The sequence below is a fragment of the Paramormyrops kingsleyae genome, chromosome 15 (assembly GCF_048594095.1).
Source record: "Paramormyrops kingsleyae isolate MSU_618 chromosome 15, PKINGS_0.4, whole genome shotgun sequence".
In the NCBI taxonomy this organism is placed as follows: domain Eukaryota; kingdom Metazoa; phylum Chordata; class Actinopteri; order Osteoglossiformes; family Mormyridae; genus Paramormyrops; species Paramormyrops kingsleyae.
The window spans coordinates 7,298,425-7,321,795 of NC_132811.1; the positions used below are offsets into that span (position 1 = coordinate 7,298,425).

The 23,371-nt window shown below is 37.2% G+C and overlaps 2 protein-coding genes across 10 annotated transcripts; one reads left to right on the forward strand and one right to left on the reverse strand.

Annotated features, from left to right (window-relative positions):
• Positions 1–3,622: 3,622 nt before the first annotated feature.
• On the reverse strand, positions 3,623–14,617 carry LOC111860440 (5-hydroxytryptamine receptor 3A-like). 9 transcript variants are annotated; one of them, XM_023844167.2, is made up of 11 exons: positions 14,535–14,617; positions 8,586–8,647; positions 7,610–7,703; positions 6,961–7,130; positions 6,766–6,810; positions 6,368–6,474; positions 5,856–6,025; positions 5,600–5,763; positions 4,818–5,028; positions 4,523–4,726; positions 3,623–4,360 (listed from the first exon to the last, which is right to left on the reverse strand). In XM_023844167.2, exons 2-11 carry the CDS (start codon positions 8,610–8,612, stop codon positions 4,080–4,082), a joined length of 1,473 nt encoding a protein of 490 aa, XP_023699935.2. In that variant the 5' UTR covers positions 8,613–8,647; positions 14,535–14,617; the 3' UTR covers positions 3,623–4,079. The 9 variants fall into 9 exon arrangements, with proteins under 9 accessions (XP_023699935.2, XP_023699934.2, XP_023699941.2 ...); XM_023844166.2 differs by having other exon boundaries at positions 7,610–7,715; positions 14,535–14,550; XM_023844173.2 differs by lacking the exon at positions 8,586–8,647 and having other exon boundaries at positions 6,961–7,085.
• A 1,139-nt stretch (positions 14,618–15,756) lies between these two features.
• Positions 15,757–19,408, forward strand: hykk.2 (hydroxylysine kinase, tandem duplicate 2). Its single transcript, XM_023844181.2, has 4 exons — positions 15,757–16,060; positions 16,877–17,019; positions 17,933–18,113; positions 18,244–19,408. The coding sequence occupies exons 1-4, from the start codon at positions 15,757–15,759 to the stop codon at positions 18,699–18,701; spliced, it is 1,086 nt and encodes a 361-aa protein (XP_023699949.2). The 3' UTR covers positions 18,702–19,408.
• Positions 19,409–23,371: the final 3,963 nt, after the last annotated feature.

Below are 23,371 nucleotides of genomic sequence, written 5' to 3' on the forward strand. Positions count from 1 at the left end.
GCTGTAGGTACATTTTGATGCCCCACTCTGTAAGGTTTGCATTTCTGGTAATGAGCAGTTTTTGCTCTCCATTGCAGTGGAATTGAGTTGAATGCTTGGGGAGAAAGAGAGAGAGAGAATGAACAGGTTTAGATTTCAAAGCTTTTTTATTTGTTTCTACTAAACCAGTGTTTCTCAACCCAGTCCTTGGCGACCCCCAGACAGTCCACATTTTTGCTCCCTGCCAGACGTTCACATTTTTGCTCCCTGCCAGCTCTCTGTCATACGGTCCACATTTTTGCTTTCTCCCAACTCCCGGTACTGAGGACCGGGCTGAGAAAAACTGTACTAAACTATTTTTATCATTAGTTTTTGATGGTAAATATTGTTTTAGAAATAATAAAATACAACATAATCTGAGCCATTAATTCAAAAGCAAAATGAAGGTGAGAGAGGTAAGCATGGCACTATCACCGCAACGACTATAAGCATCTGTAAGGATCATTCCAGTTTATAGAGTATTATTGTGATGCAGTGTCTCTTATTTGCAATTCACTAAATCTGTTGCATTTCCTAAATACAGCAGTGACAGTTTAGGTAGGAATCATGTACAGTGTTTAATAGTCATAGTCATCTGAGTCTGAGGCTGTGAGCAAAAAAACAGTCACCATAGTAACTTTAGACTATTGAAAGGACACAAACCAGGTCACCTCTCACATATTTAGTTATGGCAGGTTGGAATTAGAATCAGAAAAGTAATTTCAATAAGGAGTCTTGACTCTCTCAAAGGTGTTTCTCAAAGGTGCGTTTTTACACAAGTGCTTGATGCTTTAGTTGCAGTAATACACACACAAATGCAAATCCTGCATTTTATTGAAGTGGATCAGCCTTTTTTGGCATTTGAATGAGGTGTGGCAAAATTCATGTTCGCATCAGTGCATGTTCAGACTGACAGAATAAGATACACATTATATATTGTGTTTACATTTGTAAATAAACATACATTTAAATAATAAATGCATGAGTTTTTGATTTACAGAAATATTTAGAGAAATTACTTATTTACAGAAATCGCACCTCCATCCATGCTCCCAGAAACACAGAAACTCAAATGCTCATTGAAAATGATTCTGTATTCTGTGTTCCTGTTATTTACTTCCATAAGGATACAACAAAATAAATATACAATTAATACTGCTAATCTCACAGTTTTGAAATACTGTATTTTTCTATGCTTAGCAGAGTTTTGCATGCTAAATGCATCAATCTTCATTTTGCCATTTATTATAACTGTATTTCTATAAAAATAGGCTATGGACAAATTAAAATAGGCCACAAAAAATCTCTCACAATCGTTATGCTGCAACTATTATTTTGTTTGTTTAATAGAAAAGGTTTTAACACACGTCAGGGAAACCACAGTGATAAGAATAGTAATAATAAGAAAAAGTAAAAATAATTATAAATATCAGATTTTAACAAATGTACAATGTACAATATATGTCATTCTTAAAATGTAACCAATATTAAGGTTCTTTCTTTTTTATTTCTCCTTTTTATATTTCTTAAAATAAATTTTAATTCTGAAACTTACCCTCAGGCTGTTCCTTTGTGGTCTTTTTGTTTATTTATTTTAATATTTTTATTATTATTATTATTTTACCAATGGCAAAGAGAATCAAAAACACAAAATACAAATTGCTTAAAATAAATCTTCCTTTCCAGTTATACAATCCAAACGGTCCTTATGTTTCTGCTCCTCATTTGACTTTTCAAAATGACTTCTGACCACTTTTCTTGTGTGAGGTGTTTAAATGACCTGTTGACTAAGGGCTGTCCTCGTTCACTCCCTAACATCACCACTGCACTTTTCTTTAAGCCAAGAAGCTCTTCCCTCGTTTCGTCCTATCCGATCGCTCAGCTACCTTTCTAATTCACCAACCTCTTTATCTCCATGTTTGAAAATGTTTGATTGTCAGATTTTACTGTCTAGACAATGGCTGTTGAATGTGCAATATATTGTTATTTCTCATGAAAGAAATCTTACTTTTACTGACATTTTCTAGAAATTTCCCGTCATTTATACAGTATTACTTGAAAATATGTGGACTCTTCAACTTTCATGTTTTCTTGTGTCAAATAAACATTTTTTTTTATAATATTAATCTTATTAAACATGAATCTAATTTTAAAAAGATACCTGAAACATTTATTGGTTAATTTCTTGCTAAATTCACACATACATATTAAACACCAATCTAACCAAAATGCACAACAAAACAATCAAAAGAACCTGAAATTAAACCCTTAGGAAGATGAGAATATGCAAGATCCATACATTCAAAATCTGAGTCAGAAATAAAAATCACAGCCATAGGTGCAGCATCCACTCTGGAGTTCTCTGAAAGTGTCTTTCCTACTTTTGAAAGGTCTATGAAATTGTAGAATATCATGGAAAAAGATTTATAGAATTTTTCAATCCAGTAATAGCATTACTTTATATAATCCATTTTTTGCAATTCCCTGGTCTCTGAATCCAAATAATTAATTCTGACATTTTTATTCAAAAGCATAATAAGCAATAAATCGCCTAATTAGTTTACTAAATTTTTGGACTTGGCTCCATAATTAAATTCTCCACTGAAAGTACAAGAGTTGCAGTGTGAAAATGAACTGTGTTTTGTTTTATAGTGTATCTTTCTTAAGATTGGTTTTCAGTAATAATAAGCAGGTAAGGTAATGGCGGCAATGAATAAACAAAAAAGTGGTGATTTCCAAACATATAGAAGAAATATATTAACAAAATGGTTAGAAATAAATGATTTGATTTGTAGGTTATGGTCATACATAACTTTGAGGAGTTAGGAGTTGAGGAGTTAACATGCAGTGCCATATGTCCCAATGGTGTCAATTGCTAGTTCAGATTCAGAAGTGTGGACCGTGTCACATCACATGTTAACCCCTTGTGCATTTTATAAATATTGATAATGTGACAGGTGGTTGTTAACTTTGCTACTTGTATGTGTAAGTTCACTGACCTCAAATAGCACAGGATATTTCACCAATGTAGAATATCAGAACAGTATAACAGGAATATATAAATCGCACACACACACATACACACACACAGATATATCATACAAAGTGTGCATAGAAAGTCTTGGGAAGCTTGCTTCATTCAGGAAAATATTGCAAATTTGTTAGTTTTGTAATAAAAATCATTAGTTGATTTGTTTACAAAAAGTTTAAGTAAAACATTAATTGTACTAATAACTGATACCCAAATTATAGTCCCTACAGAGCCATTCTGAGTTAAAACGTTTGTTAGTAACATCTTTGAAATGACATAAAACACAAAACTGTTGTGTTTGGTATCCCTTTGGGACCCAGTGACTACGATTGCAATTAATAGCAAAATAGCAACAACAGAACCGAATGAGTCAGTGAAAATGTCTGCATGGAAGATACGTTATATACAATATATATATATATATATATATATATATATATATATATATATATATATATATATATATATATATATATATATATATAACACAGAGGTTCTGTAGGTATCCCTGACTAATTCAGACACCTGTAACCCATAATGTAGCACATGGGTCTCTGCGCCACAAATGTTGCCACCTGATCCCAGTTGTTGTTCTTCTTAAGACCTTTTTGGTTCTCTCTGTTTCCTTTATGCTAAAGCAAAAATGGCTCATCACTCACTGGAATGAAGTTCTCCACCCTGTCCTCCCGCCCTCATATCACGGAGCTCACAGAGGTGGATGAATGTCAGCTCATTGACATGTTTTATATATTTTATTTGTTGTTATTTTTCTTTTATCTTTTTGTCATTGCCACATTTGTGAAATCTTTGCAGCTCATAGAAATCAAATGGAGATGAAACCAAATTTATTGGATAGACTACAGTGGATAGCTGGCAAAACACAGTCTGTAGTTCAAATGAAGAGACATTGTTATAATTGCAGAGTGCTACAATTTTGAAGAAGTACAAATTTTATAAATGATGAATTACACTTCCATTTCATGGCCAACGTTTTCATGTACAGTGACAGCTCACATATAAGACAGTGGGACTATTGACCAAGCCATTGTAACCAAAACATAATAAAAGCAATAAGACTAAAGAAAATAAAGAGGACATAGAGGATGAAAAGAAAACGATCTATAATGTGTCCAACCCGGTCCCACTCATCAGCAGCATTCCTGCATGCGAGGTGCTTCTCCACCTCAATGCGAATGGCTAGAAGGTCCTGACCCAACTTCTTCAGCACCTCTACGACTGGATCGTCAAGCTGGAGTCTGGATTTATTGGAGGTTGGGTCCGAAACACTCATGGACACTGGATTCTTCACCGCTGACACATGCGGGAACGAGGGAAACAATACCTATAACTTTACAGTTCTAAACATTTAACCATCTACGCAAACATTCATAAATTATTCATATTAATTCTTGTGGAGGTTATAATCACTGGCACGTCCATGACTTGATTGGTGCCTACTTCACATTTCCATACCTTGAGTGATAGGTGAGTAAGTTTCTGTCTCCTGATCACCCGGTTTCTGGGGAAAGCGAACAAGCCAGGCCAGGTATTTAAAAACGAGGATCTGGACCCAGTGAGGTACTGCGGAGTGATTGGATTTGCACAGGATTTTGGTAATGATGATAGTCTCCAGAAGGCTTGCTACCATCAAAGCCAGGCAGACAGAGAAGACGACATCTAACGACAGAAGAAGAGAAAAGGTCTAGTAGCTAAATATGTGTTATTGATGTCAAAAAACAATGTCATTGAAATAAACGTAAAAATTTACTAAGGAGTGGAAGCGTATTTCCGGTACTAGGTAGCAAATTATTCATGATGAGCAGGAATACAGTGTAGCCCAAGATAATGGTCATCTTGAAGGTGGCACGGTCTACAGCCTCTGGTGGCAGAAGAAAACTTATGAGGTCCACGATCAGGAGGAAGCAGCTGGGGATCAGGAGGTTCACCACATACGTGGTGGGCCTGCGTCTCATGACGATCTGGATGGAGAGATAAACAAGTGATACAGTAATGCACATTAATGTTATATGTTGCGAAATGTGTGATTAATGATGACTCATAATTGCAATTCAAATAACTGATGAGTTATTCTTTTGGTTATTTATTTGCTATAAAGGAATAAGCATTATTTGGCATCCATCCATTCATCCATCCATCCATCCATCCATCAGCATGACTTCAGCCTGAGATATGCTCCATCTGGATAAACAATTATAGTGTACTTATTTCAGAAGCACTTTCACTTTGATTTACATTTCGTATTCTTCAATTTCCAAGTACAGCTCCTAAATAATTATTGTAAACAAGTACCAATAATTGACAAGTAAATAAATACAAGGGAAAAAAAATCCTGTACGATATGTCGTTAAATACTGTATGAGATGTTTATGCTTGCAGTTGCTACAAAGACTGGAAGCATGGCTGGATGGATGCTGCCCCCGCATGAAAGTATCGTATCGTATGGCTTAACGCTAACTGAATGTGCACCATGAACTGAAGCATCGTAAAGCGAGGAGCATCTGTACTGAATTCCAGTGCTGTAATACTCACATTGTAGACAACTGTGTCATAGATAGAATAACTATAATAATCGCATTGTGTTTTAGAAACAGTGATGTCCACTAGTTCCCATTCTTCAATCGTGTTCATCACCATATTGGACCACATCAGTGACTCTTCACCTGATTCGCCCATATTTATTGTAATGTCAGAAGCTGTTGGGTCAGAAGAGAATCTTGTCATACCAAAGTATATTCTGTTTCCTAAATTGGTACACTGTTGCATATATGTGCAGTGGTTCTCTCACAGGTGTGGATATAGGAATTGAAAGTCAAGGAACAGTTCTGTACGTCAAACGGGAAGGTGTAGATGTCCAGGTTGCAGGAGCTGACAGATCTCACTGGCCGACTGTCCGTCACATAACCAGAGGAATCCAAATGCACGTAAGGTATCCGAGGAGACGTGTCCCTGTCCATACTGAAAGAGAGAGAAAATCACAAAAAGAAAACAAAGCCGCCATCTTGACAGCAGATGTAGCGAGCCTCTTTCCCACAATTGTGTATTGGTTAGGAGGTTCATGGATGTAAGAATGGTGAAGCAATGCTAATTTGTAAATGGATCTTAGGAGCACATAAATAAACATACATTTACAGCCTCATTTTAAGTCATGCATTTCAACCCCTTATCCTTGTTTGGATCTGAGTATTCTAGTCACCATTGTGTACCAAATATGCACATTGCAAGACGGATAGTATGCTGGATAAACAGATAGACAAATACTTATATTACACTGGCAGCTGTAGGCATACTGGCACTCACCACTCATTAATAACAATATCGGGCATCCAAAGCTTTTCCCTGGGAAGAGTGACCACTGCGGTTCCACACTGTACAGGGTCCCAGCTCAGATACTCAATCTTCCAACTCTTAACAAAATTAATACATTTATCATCAATTAGTTAACTGAAAATAATTTTTGAGATCTTTTATAGATTGCAAGTGATTTTAAAATCTACTAATATGCTGGTTCATATACTGAATATTTCCTGCTTGAGTTATTGATACTAATTGTTTTAATTATTGATACTAATCCTGTTTATACATTTTTTAAATCACTTCACTGCATACAATTCACAGCATATCTATAGCATTTTGTGTTCATTTTCAAATTTTATTGTAAATAAATATTAATTTTTATGGAGTACACTAATTCTCACCAGGGTGAGCCAAATATACGTTGTTAATATCTGGGTCATTTCATCCTAAAGGACAAAAAAGAAAAAGAAAACAAAAGAAGACTCTTCTTAAATATGCTTACAAATAGGAGTAAACAAGCTATTTTATATGTATATAGAACAATGATGATCAGCAAATAATAATAAAACAAATAAGAGCTTGTAAATGTCACTCACCACCCCGAGGATGCTATACAGTGTAAAATAGATGGTGACATTGGTGGGCGTCTTCAGGCTGTACACGGGACGGATGGGGTTTAAATAAAAGGTCTTTTCTATTTCCCTATAGAGGGACTCGGCATCTGGGTGGGAGCAGTTCAGCGTTACAGCACATGTCACGGCTGGAGCTAAAGAGACAGACCAGCTGTTTTCATTCATGACACGGATGAAACACATCGCTCCTTTGGTCATTCACTAGTTATACCTCATGCTTTATCACAACACAGCCTCAACATTTGCTTTCTTGCAAAATTGACAGATATAATACACTATTTTTTACACGAATTCCATCAAGGAATGAGACTATTTGTTTACATAATTTATCATTATACTTGTCACATACTGCATAATTATTAGTAAAACAATTTGGTCATCATAATCAGAAAAACTCAAAACCACTTGTCATATTTTACTGTTTTCTACATACGAATTTTAGTATATCGTGATGAATATCAATATTGTGAAAATCTATTAAAATATCGTGATACCATTTTTAAGGCATATTGCACAGCCCTACGCTTTACCCATACATCCTTCTCTGTTTTATGACAAAAACCATGACAAGAAGTCATTTCAGCAAAAAAGTGTGATGAGTCAGGACTCTCACCTTGAAGAAGGAGACTGGCAATGAGAAGAGCTACAAGCTTTTCCCCGCTATTCAGCCACTTCAGACCCTTCTGCCTTCCAGCACCTGTCTGAACCTGTGACATTTGCTGTTGTCATGGCAAGAAGAACAATCTTCTTAAACATTTATTGCTACTACACCCCTAATCGATCCAACTAGAAATCTAATATGAGACAAAATAGCTTTATATTATACATCTTAGTAATGGGAATATTTTTTCTGAAATATTCTTGGAACAGCAGTTTTCTACACTTTAATGGCAGGATTTGCTTTCATTAGCTTTGAAGGTGCTGAGGTTACTGTGTGAATACATCATCACTGAAGGTGTCCATTCTCTTGATGGAAAGAACACACAACATACTGACAAAGCAGGTCTCACAATAAGAGACGGCATATACAACAGATTTAAAATCTACACCACAGGTGAACAATGATGTTTTTAAAGGCCGTTCAGGTCTGTGGTTTTGGTTTAGGACAGCAATGCATAAACAAAAAGAGTTTGAATAGAAACAAACAAGACAGACAATTATATGATTCATTAAAAATGGCATGATTTGCATGAATTATTACCATTTTTAAGAGTTGAAAGAGACACCTTCTGCATTGCGTGTTTTATTGATTGAAGTTTTATCCACATTATAACTTTAACTGACTGCTGGCTCCAGTTGAGCTGAGCTGCTAACCCTCTGATATGAAGCTATACGCATCAAAACAACATAAAAGTTATTCAGTTGCTCTATATTCATACCTATTATAATAGCTAATCCATACCTCATCACTGTTACATCACTCTGTTTTAAGAAAAATGAAACTAGAGTACACCACTCTATAGCAACATATGATTACATTTAAAAAAGATATTAGTTTGTCTATAACTTTTACTTTAACATCCATTTCTGTCCAACATATACAACAAATTCTACCTCACTGGAATTATATAACATAAAATTTACTGTACCTTTGCTTTGCACTGGCCTTTATCCATTAGAAGCCACCTATGATGATTATCTCAGTTAGTAACTGTAACCAAAAACGTGTGATTACGTCCTAGCATTCATGCAGCTTATCCCAGATGATGGGCAGGTAAATTAAATTAAAGAGCTAGCCTCATTTTTGTAAAGTCAGTCTTTGGTATATATAGGCGACTGTGTTTGCTCATGGAGAATGTGAAATCGTTGTAGCATGTCTGCTGTGATTAGTTACTGTAGAACCAGATGTTTTGAATAAGAAGCTTGCCCTACATAGAGTATCTCAGAAGTCAGTGAACACGCCTATTCAAATTAGTATGTGTGATTGTGTAGATGTACCACAGGTGCACACAGGTGCGTATGGATCTAATGCAAGAAAAATGTCATTGGGGTTTTGGTCACAATAGGCAAGAATTTTCTGGCCTGTTAGTAACTCTATCCTGTATCTGTATGAAACTATGCAGTTGAAAATATCTTGCTGGTAGTCGTCTTAGCAGAAGTCTTGAAATCCAGAAAACATCCAGAAATACTGCAAAAATTACCCTCCAATATATTCGTGATATATTCCCATGACTATTGACTAACTACAGTTACGATAATATAAGTTACTTTGCATTTTAAGCCTGTTGCTGCTTTGAATTGTCATGAGTTCAGATAGACAGGCACCTGAATCAGACATTTGCAAAACAGATTTGTTTTTGCATTTTCGGCAGCAAACCTGGACTGCGGCTTTCCTGATTTGAACAGATTGTTTGATCTGTTGCGACTGAGCTTTAGGAAGACAAATCACAGGACTTGTTGTAGTTTTCAGTATATGTACTAGAACTGGCTCTCAAAATGACGTGAAAATGCATGTATTTTTTTTTATAAATCTTTACATTTTTATTATATGGTTATGTTAATATTTTATTAATAAACTTTAAATAAAATAAAAATTAAATTAGTCCCTTTTGATCACTGCTACACCATTTTTCAAGAATTCCCAATTCTTCAATTTTTACAGAAGCACAGACATGAACAGTCATTCTAATATGAACAGCTTTAGCCCTGATTCTCTTTCTGTATCTGTGTTCACAGGCAGAGCAGGACCGCAGATCTCCGCAGAGGCTTGTGCAGTCAGCAGCACGTGCAATCGGACAGGCACTTCCAAACGATGCAGATCCAGGGCCAGGAAAATCATCAAGGACCCCAGCCACCCCAACAATGGCCTGTTTTCTCTGCTGAGATTGAGGATGCCTGAAGACCAGCATTGCGCCCTCCAAGCGATACGGATCCTAAATGTGGACGCCGTCTAGGGCTGTTCAGTCCCCCCTACATTACAACACTGCTGAAGTACAACCCTGCAGGTTGTGAAGGTTGCTGATCTGGGCCTCGGCCTTGACAAAATAGTACCTGAGCAAGGCCCTTAACCTTCAGCTTGAGAGGTGCTGCATGCTGGCTGACCTGGTGCTGTGACCCCGACCCCCCCCCCCCAAAGCTTGCTCTTATCTGCATATGTGTCTCGTGTAACACGTGGGATGGGTGAAAAGACTATTTCCCCAGGATATTAATGAAGGATTATTATTCTACCACATGTCCATCTTCTAACATTTTGTCAGGCTTGGACCCTATTCCAGGCAGTATGAGGTTGGTGTACCCCCCGGAAGGGGTGGCGGTCCATTTCAGGGTGCACGCACACACATACACACACACACACGCACACGCACATGTAGGGTATACATATCCTTATGGGGACCGCTCATTCATTTCAATGGGAAAAATGCTAACACTAACTATGACAACCTTAACCCCTACCCTGCCCTACCCATAACCATAAGTAACCAAACAAAATACAAGAGTTTTTGCATTTTTTGTTTTTTCATAACAGTCACCAATTTTTATGAAATAGAGTCACCAATTTTAAAAAAACAGATATTTATCATGTTATGGGGACATTATGTCCCCATAAGGATAGGTAAACCCGCTCGCACACACACACACACACACACACACACATATATATATAACGTATCTTCCTTGCGGAAATAGAAACTGTGAGAGCAATCGGGCACAACATGGGAAGAACATGAAAACACTGCATACACTACTGGCCAGCCATCTATCTGGTATTTCCGTTACCAGGAATAGCGTGACTAATATAGTGCTGTAGTCTGCTTGTGCATATTAATCATGCTATATCCAGTGGAAGAGGCTCAGTAAAATTGGGGCAGCATGTGGCTCTGCAAGTTTGGCCTCAAGGCCTCTGACTGGAAGGTTGTCAGTTCAAGTCCCATGTCTGGCAGTGAAATTTCACTGCTGGGCACTTGAGCAAGACCCTTAAGCCTAATCACTCCACCAACACTGTGTGACCCAACTCTAACATTTATGTCATGTGGGATAAAGTTTCCTCTATAAATACATGTAAATGGAATGGAAAAACGGAGAACTCAAAAGATCACTAAGAGTGAACGGAGGCTGTAATTAAAAAGCACTAAGACATCAAACTGATATATTTTCTTAATATTATTTTCGTAAGTGAAAATGGTTTACATTTAGCAGAATTATTGGCATCCTTAGAGAAATGAGTAAAGAAGGCTGCAAAAATGATCTGTTTATGGTCAATTAGCTTAATCTCGCACTGAAACATTGAGTTAAATCCAGTAAACTTGTTTCTTTACCAAAACTGATTGACAGTCCACACCCTAGAAATAAAGTTCAGGGGTAAACTGCAGCAAAGAGGAACAACTGAGAGTAAAGGAAGCGCAAGATAAGATGCTGAGGATTGTATAAAATATGCAAAAAAAGTTCCATCATGAAAATACAACACACTATTCCTGTAGTCTGTTAAACTTCGTCTTTGTCACTAGGTATTACAGTGTTAGTGCGACCCCTAGTGGACTTTTCTTTTAACTGTTGTTCTATAAATGTGTATATATACTCAGCAAAAAAAGAAACGTCCCTTTTTCAGGACTGTGTATTTCAACAATAATGTTGTAAAAATCCAAATAACTTTACAGATCTTCATTGTACAGGGTCTAAACAATGTTTTCCATGCATGTTCAATTAACCATAATCAATTAATTAACATGCACCTGTGGAATGGTCGTTAAGACCTTAACAGCTTACAGAAAGTAGGCATTTAAGGTCACAGTTCTAAAAACGCAGGACACTAAAGAGACTTGTCTACCGACTGTTTTTTTGCTGAGTATATATATATTTTTTTTTAACCAAAGGCATTTTACTACTTAACTTCTAGCCGTAAATCGAAGGATAGCTACTTGATTCTTCTGGAATTTAGAAATTAAGGGCGTGTTTATATTTGACGAAACAACAAATAATACGGAGCCAGTTTGTTGACTGGCTACAGTTTATTGGCAAGTTTTTCCTGTTTTATTGTATGTAGTTCTATAGCCTACATTTGCATTACAAATCCTGCACTGGTCAACAACCTATTTTATGAGTTTGTACATACGGTAATGAATATAACTTTTCTGTGCAAAATATGCACCTTGCCCTTTCAAACTACCTCATCAATATATAGTATTATATATATATATATATATATATATATATATATATATATATATATATATATATATATATATAAATATAATCGGCAGTATATATATGTCATAGGAATGATGACATACTCAGCCAAAATGACAGACGCCTGCAGATTCCTGATGACTGAATTTCTTGGTCTCGCTGAGATTTTAGCAGGAAATTTCAACTGTCTTAAATGTTGCAGGCAGAGTGGTGGCTCTGAGGCTAGGGATCTGTCGGAAAGTTGATGGTTCGAATCCTGAGAATGCCAGCATGATCATACTCTGTTGGGCCCTTGAGCAGGGCCCTTAACCTGCAATTGCTTCGTCCTGGATGTGATGCTAATCTGCATCCAGCCCTATAAGGTGGTCCTCCAACTTACTGGGAAATCTGGGGGTTGGTGGCAGGACTGGCACCCCAGCCACCGGGAAAAACTCACACGTGTTTGATATACCTTCGGTTTTAATTTTACACACACACACACACACACACACACACACACACACACACGCAAGTTGGTCTTCCTATCTAAATGGGGACCGTCCATTCATTTCTATGGGAAAACCCTAATCCCCATCACGACACCCTCTACCCATCCCTAACCTTAGCCATAAGTAACCAACCCAAATACAAGACTTTTGGCATTTTTACTTTTTTGATTCCATTCACAGATTTTTATAAAACTGAGGTTATCCAAATGGGGACCTCAAAAGATGTCCCCAAAAGTAGGGAAATTTCAGGTTTTACTACACTTTGGGGACACACACACACACACACACACAGGTTTACAAGGTTCGTAATTATACCATTGTGGTGACTTGCAATTCATTTGTATGGGGAAAACTTTAATCCCGGCCCTAACCTTGACCATAAGTAACCAAACAAAATATGAAACTTATGGTATTTTAACTTTTTTTTTATTGCATTCACAGATCTTTTTTATGACCTGAAAAATGGCGCAGAAGGTATAATCGCCGGAATAACATATACAGGAATCCATTGTATTTACAGGCAATCGTCAGCGTCTTTTTAATAATAGAAGAAGGTCACCTCCCGACTGCGCCCTGTCACACATGCCGCGTCAGTAGAATAACGTCCGAGAGCCGAACCCGGTTATTCCGAGCGACCCACGGGTCACGTGACTCACCCAATAGCAGCAGAGTGGACGGAGGAGCAATACGGTGAGGAAACCGCTTATTTTTCGGTGTCTCGTTATTATTATTATCATTTTAAATCGTGCATATTTTATGTCTTGATCTTGATTGTATGTCTTGATATTGTTATCTATAATATTACATCTTACGTAAATCAACTAAGGCATTGCATTTTCTGCTAAATGCACTAGCCGGAATGTCCGAATATAGACATTAATGTTACTGAAAATGTCCGATCAGCATAGCTACAGGAAATGCGGTTAAATTTTATGTTAAAGATTTTTTACTGTACACGTCCCTATTATTTAATTTTAAACATTCAAAACTATTCACAGGGGCGATTGATACTATACTGATTGATACTGTACACTGTATATATTGACCTTCTATAAGGAGAGCAAGGCGCATTTTCTACCAAAATCATCACATAGGCCTACATACAATCGTTAAACATCTGGATTTGTTTAGTGCAACTAATTCTGCCTAAACTCGTAAAAAAGACTCCACCGAGCATAGTAAAACTGCTTAATTTATATTTGTGTTACGGTGAGAATGATAAAGGAGGCAGTCACCCATGGTGTATTAAATCAGCAGCAAACAATTAAAGGAAATGAACCAGATTGTGTACAGATTTTGAGTTTAAAAGTGGTCTAACTAGACAAATCAGTGAACTCATTAAAAAGCACTGGTTTTTAATTAACCAAAATAGCTAACTAAAGAGGTGCAATATTTTAATGATCTATGGGATGCCAATACAATACACATTTTCAGACTGACTGTTTTAGGTGCCACTGAAAGATAATTTTAGTTCCATTTTTTATTTTTTTTTATTCTAATACTGTTTTTCTAATTTTATTTTCCAATAGTATCAGTTTAGTTTTATGATTTTTTTCACCATTTTTATTTCGTTTTGGATTTTTTATTTACCTTCATATTTTAGTTTTAATTTTAGTTCTGGTTTAAAACCCTTCACGCAGCCCAAAATGCAATATGAATAACGGCAGTGCTTTAACAAACCCTGGAACATAACTATAAAAATATACATTTATAATACTTCCCAAACCTCCTTATAAACATGTTTGTGGTGGCAGCTTCGGTCTGTTTTTAAATTAGTTGCGATCTTTCCCTTAAGCTGCTCACCGCAAACTCGACCGCTAACAACCTCGACACACTTGGACTTATCAAAGCTTGCATTGTACCCAAAAAGGTTCCTAAACTGTACTTTAATAATGTTTGCATCGAGCTTGCTTTTTATACGCTTACCGTAGGCTATGTTGACCGTTGGTTGTTAAGAGGAGAGATGTCTGGTAGGCAAATATAGGCTTTTAAACTGAAAAATAGAAGATAAAATTAGTTTCTGCTAATTTTATTTCAGGTAGTTTTGGAGCCTGATATGTTCATTTTAGTGTCTCGTGCTTTTAGCTTTATGTGGGGGTTCAGTTCCTGCAAGACCTACCCATATCAGGTAGGTTACCATCTACAAGGCAAAGACAGGTGGTTAGCTTAGCCTAATGGGCAATTCTTATTTGGCCATTGTGTATGTGCCTTATGACAGACTGGCATCCCATTCAGGGTGAACCCCAGCCTTTTGCTGTGTCCTGTCTGGGGACCAGGATAAGTGGTGAGATGATGGATGGATTTTCTACAAACGTCACAATATATAAACGTTCTAGTTCTGTTTGTGCAGTGCACTGTCATCGTTGGCTGTTTGAGTAATACAGGCAAAGTTTGGATCACGGGTTGGGTACAGAAAAAGAAAGAAGAAATTTTTCTTGATTGTTCAAGGCTAAGTATTGATTTTTTAATCAACATTCACAGGTAATTTTCCCAATTAAAATATTCTTTTTCATTGGATATAATAGATAGCACCAATAGTTTTAAAATAATTTTTATACGTAATTTCAACAATGGAAAAATGGCTAAATGAACAATTCATAGTTGTCTTTTTAACGGATGTGAAAAGTGAAAAATGCTTTGAAGACCATATTGCATTGTACTTTTCTCTTTGACTGAAAATCATGCAGATACAAATACGATTCTGAATTGTTTTGGACTCGGGTACTAATATATCAGTCAGGTTAGAACAGATTTGTGGTGTGATATCACTTGTTGTAGAAGGACTGACTGTACCTTCATAATTAATTGATTATAATACTTCATAAGCTCCAATGAAACTCTGATCTATAATGCATTATAGATAACTGCATAGTGCATTATAATGATCGGGATAAGAATTAAGGATGATTTGTACTGCATTATGAAGGTATCCATAGTGCAATATACATGAGAGCATCATAAAGCATTCTTAATGCATAATAAACATGGCTTTAAGGTGTTATGCCTTTTTTAAAAATATTTATAGCCATGTTTATAATGCATTATGAATACATTTTAATGTGTTATTAATGTGTCCATCGATTGTTATAGACATAGTATTCATAGAAAGTTTTACCCTGTTTTCCATCTTTCCTCCTGTAGATTTTAAATGTCTGTAAAGGACTCAAAGCCAAATCTCACCCAGTCCCAAGCTGAGGAGCTACTTGGGCGTGTCTTTGGACTAACCGTGACACAGATGAAGTCCTTGCCCAGCTACGATGACCAAAACTTCCATATAAGAGTGAGTGAAGGGAGTGAGTATGTTCTGAAGGTCATGAACTCAGTGGACAGCAAGAATTCCACTCTGTTGGAGCTGCAGACGCACGCCATGAGCTTCTTACGACAGCATGGCCTTCCCGTCCCGACTGCCGTTCCCACTCTGGACGGGCAGCTATTGAGCCTCGAGGCTATTGGTATGCGTTCCAAGGTCTAAATATTTTTCCAGTATTATTAATGAATTGCAAAAGTTAATGTATAGATAGGCCTACTGTATTGTCCATTACATATCTGAACTTTGCACTTGCCTCTGAACCTTCATGCCAAGCCTTATCTCTTTTACTAGCATTAACCTTTATACCATGGAAGAATTACAGGTCAGGTGGTTTCATTTTATCACAGTTTTCAGTGTTTTGCCTGAAGTGTTTTACTTTGGGTTCTATCCGTAGACCAGCCTTGGGATATATACGCTTAGTGGCCCATTTATTAGCTTCAGCAATGCTAACTGCCCGCTCCTCCAGCATGTGTACAGGGATAAGAGGTTCACTTACTGTTTGACTTAGGGTCAAAGCGGCTAGGAACCTGAAGTGATTTTGCACATAGTGTGACTGTTGGTGCCATACATGGTGGTCCAATCACAGAAAGAAAAAAAATCTTCCTAGGATTTCATCCAGTCAGTGTCAGTCAAACACCTTTACATTAATAAAGGTCCGAGGGGAATGACCAGACTGATTCAAACTTACAGAAAGTCCACGAGTGCAAAAATAACAGCTGAGTACATCAGTGGTTTGCAGAATGGCTTCTCTGAACTGGATTGGCCTCATAGCAGTTCTGGAGAGATCGGATTATGGTTATGGTTAGGGTACCTAGTAAAGTGACCATATGTTTATGTGCTTTTTCAGATGATGACTTTCGTTTTTGTATTGTACTGTAGTATGCTTCTTTCGGTTAACCAAAGACCAGAAGAACCGTGTGGAAGTACATCCTTTTTAAGAAAAGGCATTTTTTGGCAGATACTGGATCAGGCAGTGAAGTATACTTGGTGAGATTGCTGACCTACCTGTCAGGCACCACTCTTGCAAAAGTTCCCTCCTCCCCTCAGATTCTGTATCAAGTTGGGAAAATGGCTGCAAAGATGGATGAAATACTGCAGAAGGTAAGACATTCAAATTGTAAATGTCTTTATAATATTCTATTTAAAAAACTGAGAATGCAATAGGGGTGTCGATTGTTCAACCCAATACGATTCGATTCACTTACGACTATTGAGGGAACAATCCGGTGCATTGAAATTTTCTGTCGTGATTCGATTTGATTAATTGATTATTCGATTATTTTTATGACCTAAATTCAAACCTTTTTTAGATTCAATGAAAAAATGTCACAAATACAGGATAAGCAGATATAAAAAATGAATGGGAAGATTATCTTAGGAACATAATTGCACACTATAAATGGTATACAAAGAAAGCATAATTTCAGAACATTAATTTTATTGTTATTATTAAACAGGGAGATCACATCAGGGTAAGATTGTCAAGCTGCTGAACTGTACAGAAAAAAAAAAGTCTTTAGCTCTGCCACTGCTAACTGAATATTGGCAGAGCCACCTTTAGGAATGTTAATGAACCCCCCCCCCCATCCCGCAATCCAATGTTTCCGAAATTCACAATCTGGCGGTGCTTTGTGTGTCTACCTGCAGCATGTGAACGTGAGAGTGCACCACCCAAAAGTAGGACTATATTTATTTTACCTCCCCCCCCCTAAATTTATTCTGACTCTACAGATCGATGCTTTGAATTGCAACCTTAATAATCGATTCATCATGATGGATCGATGCATTGTAACACCCCTAGAATGCGAATCACAACATATTGTCATTGCATAAGCAATTATTGTGTGTCATTATCTTGATTTTCAAAACTAAATATTCCAATGTTTTGATGTTCAGTGTGTGTGTGTGTGTGTGTGGGTGAGTGAGTGAGTGAGTTTACAGCTTGAACAGATGACCGGTCAATGACCTATTTTAGGCCTTTTATATGAAATAGCTTCTAAACTTGTTTTATCAGATGGAGCATCCAAACATAGACGCCCTGCAGAGGGAGAACTTCATTTGGAATCTGTCCAATATTCCTCTACTAGAGAAGTATGTCCCTGTAATGGATGGTGATCCTGTGCAGCAGATAGTAAAGGATGTCATTTGGCTGTACAAGAGTGAAGTTTTGCCAAAACTGGGTTCATTCCGGAAGTGTGAGTTCTGTTACACCTATCGTACTTCAAAGCTTTCGTCTAGGCACTGCGTAGACCAACAACTGACTGACTGACTGTAGTGATTTATTATCATTTCTTCTTCGGAATCTGAATCACTGTCTCTTTTCAGGTATAAACCACGGAGACTTTAATGACCACAACATATTGGTGAAACCCGATGGGCCAGCTGGCTACAAGATCTCCGGCATTATAGACTTTGGAGACATGAGCAGTGGGTACTATGTCTTTGAACTGTCCATCACTATAATGTACATGATGATTGAGAGCCCTAATCCAGTGGATGTGGGTGGACCAGTGTTGGCAGGCTGGGAGAGCGTCTTTCCTTTGAATGGAGCCGAGCGGGATTCCCTTTACCTGCTGGTGCTGTGCCGCTTTTGTCAGTCTCTCGTTCTGGCACGTCATGCATGTGCGCTTTATCCTGAGAACGAGGAGTACCTAATGACTACCGCAAAGACGGGCATTAAAATCATAAGTAAACTCTGGGAATTGGGCAAGGAACAGGTAGAAAGTCATTGGTTTCAAGGAGCCCGGAAGTATTTAAACCAGCAGAGTGACGTATTACCGTAACCAAGGAGCTACTGGGAGCACATATGATACAGAAGAACATAAGAAATTTACAAACGAGAGGAGGCCATTTGGCCCATCCAGCTCGTTTGGGGAGAACTCAACTAATAGCTCAGAGTTGTTAAAATCTTATCTAGCTCTGATTTAAAGGAACCCAGGGTTTTATCTTGCACTACATGAACGGGAAGACTATTCCATACTCTAACTACACGCTGTGTAAAGAAGTGCTTTCTCAAATTCAGTTTAAAATGTTCTCCCGCTAATTTCCACCCGTGGCCACGGGTTCTTGTATTTAAACTAATATTGAAGTAGCCATTTGGCTGGAACAGCATCCAGACCTGTTAGAATCTTATATACCTGGATCATGCCCCCCCTACATACAGTATGTGTAGTTTTAATTTCATAAGCTATGCAAAAGGTATTGCACAAACCGTAAAAATGTCATGGCACGTCAGACTGCCTCAGTAATGGCTGGCAGCCCTCAGACTCCAGAGGGTTATGAGGAAGCCCAAAAAAGAAAAACTGATCGTTATATATCAGGTTTCAATGTGTCAGTGTTTTGTAACGCTAAAACTTGTATTTTTTTCCGTAATTCCCATAACCTAGACAAATCAAACAGTGCTTGATTTTAATAAAGGAAATTCTGGCCTCCTCTATTTTGTTATACTCAGACATTTTTATAAAGCAATTAAAGTGTACTTAGAATAAAACTGCTGTCAGAGTTGTCTTTATGTTGATCTTTGATCCATGTAGATCTAAAGCGGAAAGCCTTAGGTGACCCAGGCTTATCAGCATGGGCCGTAACACACACAGCGGTACAGCAACACAGCAATGCTGAATATTTTTACCTCATAAATGAGTGTGGAATGGTAAATTCCTAATACCAGACAGACTCTCACTTGGCAATTCAACAGTTTGATGTCAGGTTTGGAATCGTGCAGTGATGTAGACATTACATGTAGAGACTCCAAAATAATCACATCTGACAGAATAAGTGGATTATTTTCCATTGGTATCAGAAATAATGTATAAGTGTACGTACAGTATCTTGCATGGGTATATGGTATCAAGTTTTGTATGCCTGCACATTTCATAATCCTGGTATAGTTTCCAGCGCACGAGTTAACAAGTATCTTAAAGAGAATTTTACATTCCACATATGGTGTCATGACTGCAGACATACAGAATTGGACATACAGAATTTGAGTCTGGAGTTTGCATATTCGCCTGTGTTATGCGTGAGCTAATTGGGATCTTTGAATTGCCTGCAGTCTGTGTGTTTCTGTCCCGTGATGCCCTGGTACCTTATCCACGCCTGGGGGGGGGCGTACCCTCCCAATATTTAGTTTAGCTTTATTCATCCCCCCCAAATAAACCTTTTTATTAAAATCATTAAGTTGTGTCCCCTCCCACCAATATCAAACTCTCCAATCCCGTTGTCGATATTCCTATTTTGATCATTATTATTTATTCGCGGATTTGGAGTAGACTATGATCATGGAATGATTCCTGACTTGAAGTGAGGAAAATGTTTTACATTCTGCTTTTTAAGGGACTAATATGGTGTCACTGTTCTAATCAACATCTACTTTCTGCAATAGCTGGGAAAAAAAAACTTTCAACAAGATTTAAAGGAGACAAACAGGCAACTTAAATGACGTAAATTATAAATGCATGATAGACTTAGGTTTCCTATTTCAATAAGTGTGTGTGACATACAATAGTTGAATGGTGGTTAAAACTATGTCATTTTCATTGTATTATAATAATTTCATAGAAGTTGTAGTATTTAATGCAAAACAATATGTCAAATATTGACTTAGCTTGAAGCTTTCTGTTTGATTAAGGCGCAGTTGAAACAAACATGAATATACATCAGCCCCAATAAATTTCCAGTATTACTTTTCAGCTTGCAGCAATGAAACTTGAAAATAACCATTTACAAAGTGGCAAAATGTGTTGTAAAGTATATATTAAGTACCAGAAATGAACCGAGAAAAAAAAGATCTCCGACTTTCCATATATAATTTACATTAGGGGTTCAAGTTGGACTTATGGATTTAGGTTGGCTTTTAGCGTCTGTTCTCACTGACAGTCAAATACCAGATGACAGACGTAAACGTTTGGTCTCAGAGCCAAGTCTGAGTGCCTCATGAGGGCTGACACAGTTGTCACACAGTTATGTGGTTTATGCTGAACTTACTGTATTTCAGTCAATGCCAGCCCCACAGACTTCATACTGGGGCACCAGTGGGAAAATGCAGAAAATATAACCCTGTCACGTGGAAGTAAATTCTCCTGCATTCCACTAGGTGTCTCTCTTCACACAAATCTGACAGATTCAAAACTGATTTTGCACTATTGTTAAAATTATGTTCTGTTGTGTTGCTTTACGTTGTTGTATTATGTTATGGATTTAAGACAAATGTAAAATGTCTAATTTTTGATTTACTTCAGCATGTATAACAACTTTGTAATGTAAAATATGCTTTAAGTGGCCTGCTAATTCACATTCTCACACACTGTCCCGGCTCAGTAAGACATTATATTTTTCTGGACTGTGCAGTCTGTTTAAATAATGCTGCTGCTTGCCTTTCTGCGTCTTGCTACACTGACTCTCCTGACAGTTTTTGAGTATGCTAAACATCCAAACACTGACAGTTTTTGAGTACGCTAAACATCCAAACACTGACAGTTTTTGAGTAACCTAAACATCCAAACATTGACAGTTTTTGAGTACGCTAAACATCCAAACACTGACAGTTTTTGAGTACGCTAAACATCCAAACACTGACAGTTTTTGAGTACGCTAAACATCCAAACATTGACAGTTTTTGAGTACGCTAAACATCCAAACACTGACAGTTTTTGAGTACGCTAAACATCCAAACATTGACAGTTTTTGAGTAACCTAAACATCCAAACACTGACAGCTTTTGAGTAACCTAAACATCCAAACATTGACAGTTTTTGAGTAACCTAAACATCCAAACACTGACAGTTTTTGAGTAACCTAAACATCCAAACACTGACAGTTTTTGAGTATGCTAAACATCCAAACATTGACAGTTTTTGAGTAACCTAAACATCCAAACACTGACAGTTTTTGAGTAACCTAAACATCCAAACACTGACAGTTTTTGAGTACGCTAAACATCCAAACACTGACAGTTTTTGAGTATGCTAAACATCCAAACACTGACAGTTTTTGAGTAACCTAAACATCCAAACACTGACAGTTTTTGAGTACTAATTAGACTTTTTTCACTGTCAAATCACTCTCTGAAGCCAGAGCTGACACCTCTTATCACTACAAAGTGAATATCTTCTAATTTTACAGTTACACCATTAAATACATGTCAGTCCTAGAGGTCTCAAGAATTTAACGAGTCATAGAACAGATACACATTTTCTGTGGACAATTAAGTTAATTATGTAACTAATTCCTACTCACCTAAGATGCACTGCAGTTATAAAACATTATTAACATTCAAGTCACTAGATGGAGACGTTAACCATCAAATAAAATTAATTTCCAGTAAGAAACAGGAAACGGCTAAGTCATTTCAATGTAGATTTTCATAATTTGCTGGAGATTGAAACCAAAAGGGCGAGGGGTACATTAAACATGCTTGGCAATCCAATTTTTTTTTTACAAAGTATAGTTTTCAAGCTAAATATATATTTCAGGTAGCTTGTTTTCAATCAGTGTATTCTGCAGCAAAAATAACACATGAAACGTCCTCAGTGCCTTGTCTCTGACACTAACGAATGCAGACTTGCTTGCATTCTATCTTGACCTTGTTTCTTGTTTTATAACCTCCACTGAGCATTTTATCTGGCACCCAGTCATAAACCGAAAGGAACCTGCACTGTTCTACCTCTGAAGCTCCGTATCCAAAAACATTTCCAGGTTTATTTTCAGAAGGACACCTAAGCAGTCCCCCCCCCCCCCCTCCCTAACCACACATTCCATCTATGTTCAGGTTTTTTCCTTCTCTCTCTCTTCCTCACATAGAAATCTCTTGTGTGGCATGAGCAGTTCAGCTCTTACTCCAGTACTATCTGCCCCCTGCCCTTGACACTTCAACCCTGTAAAAACCTCTCGAGATCCTGCACGTATGGGAATGTTTATGTGTGTTTCTATACATCTGCAGGCCGACGTCTCATAAAAAGCTTGGGTTGATGTATTACTAAACCACCTATGAAGATATTTTCATTGCATATTATGAGGTTTAATTATTAAACACAGCAACCAAGATTTCTTTATACCTATGCTGTAAAACACATTAAAAAGTAGATTTATGATGGATTCTTCAGTTAACATTTCATAGCATAATCTTTCCGAATCTCACATAGGAAAAATATTAAAAATAGAATATTTTCTATTTAGATATAACAGAATCTGTTGTTTAATCTGTGTCTTCTGAGATGGCAAACACAAAAATAACTGTAAACTAAAAAAAATGCAAATTTATCATTCACCCATCTAATCCATCCATCCATGCAACTTTTTTAATTTTAGCAATCTTACGTGCATTATTTATGTGGGTATTTATAAATACATAAATATACTGATTCCCTGTAAAAAAAAATTCAGCACTGGCACAAATTGCACATAGAAAACAAACTTATGAAGAAAATTTGGGCTCCCAAAATGAAAGGAGGGTGTT

Coding starts and splice junctions, on each gene's coding strand:
- LOC111860440 (XM_023844166.2), bottom strand. CDS start 8,612: ATGGATAAAGGCCAGTGCAAAGCAAAG. Junction 7,716..8,585: donor AAGGCCAGTGCAAAGCAAAG/GTACAGTAAATT, acceptor CCATGACAACAG/CAAATGTCACAGGTTCAGAC. Junction 5,764..5,855: donor CAATTCCTATATCCACACCT/GTGAGAGAACCA, acceptor CTGACCCAACAG/CTTCTGACATTACAATAAAT.
- hykk.2 (XM_023844181.2), top strand. CDS start 15,757: ATGTCTGTAAAGGACTCAAAGCCAAATCTCACCCAGTCCCAAGCTGAG. Junction 16,061..16,876: donor ATTGAGCCTCGAGGCTATTG/GTATGCGTTCCA, acceptor ATTTTTTGGCAG/ATACTGGATCAGGCAGTGAA. Junction 18,114..18,243: donor ACTGGGTTCATTCCGGAAGT/GTGAGTTCTGTT, acceptor GTCTCTTTTCAG/GTATAAACCACGGAGACTTT.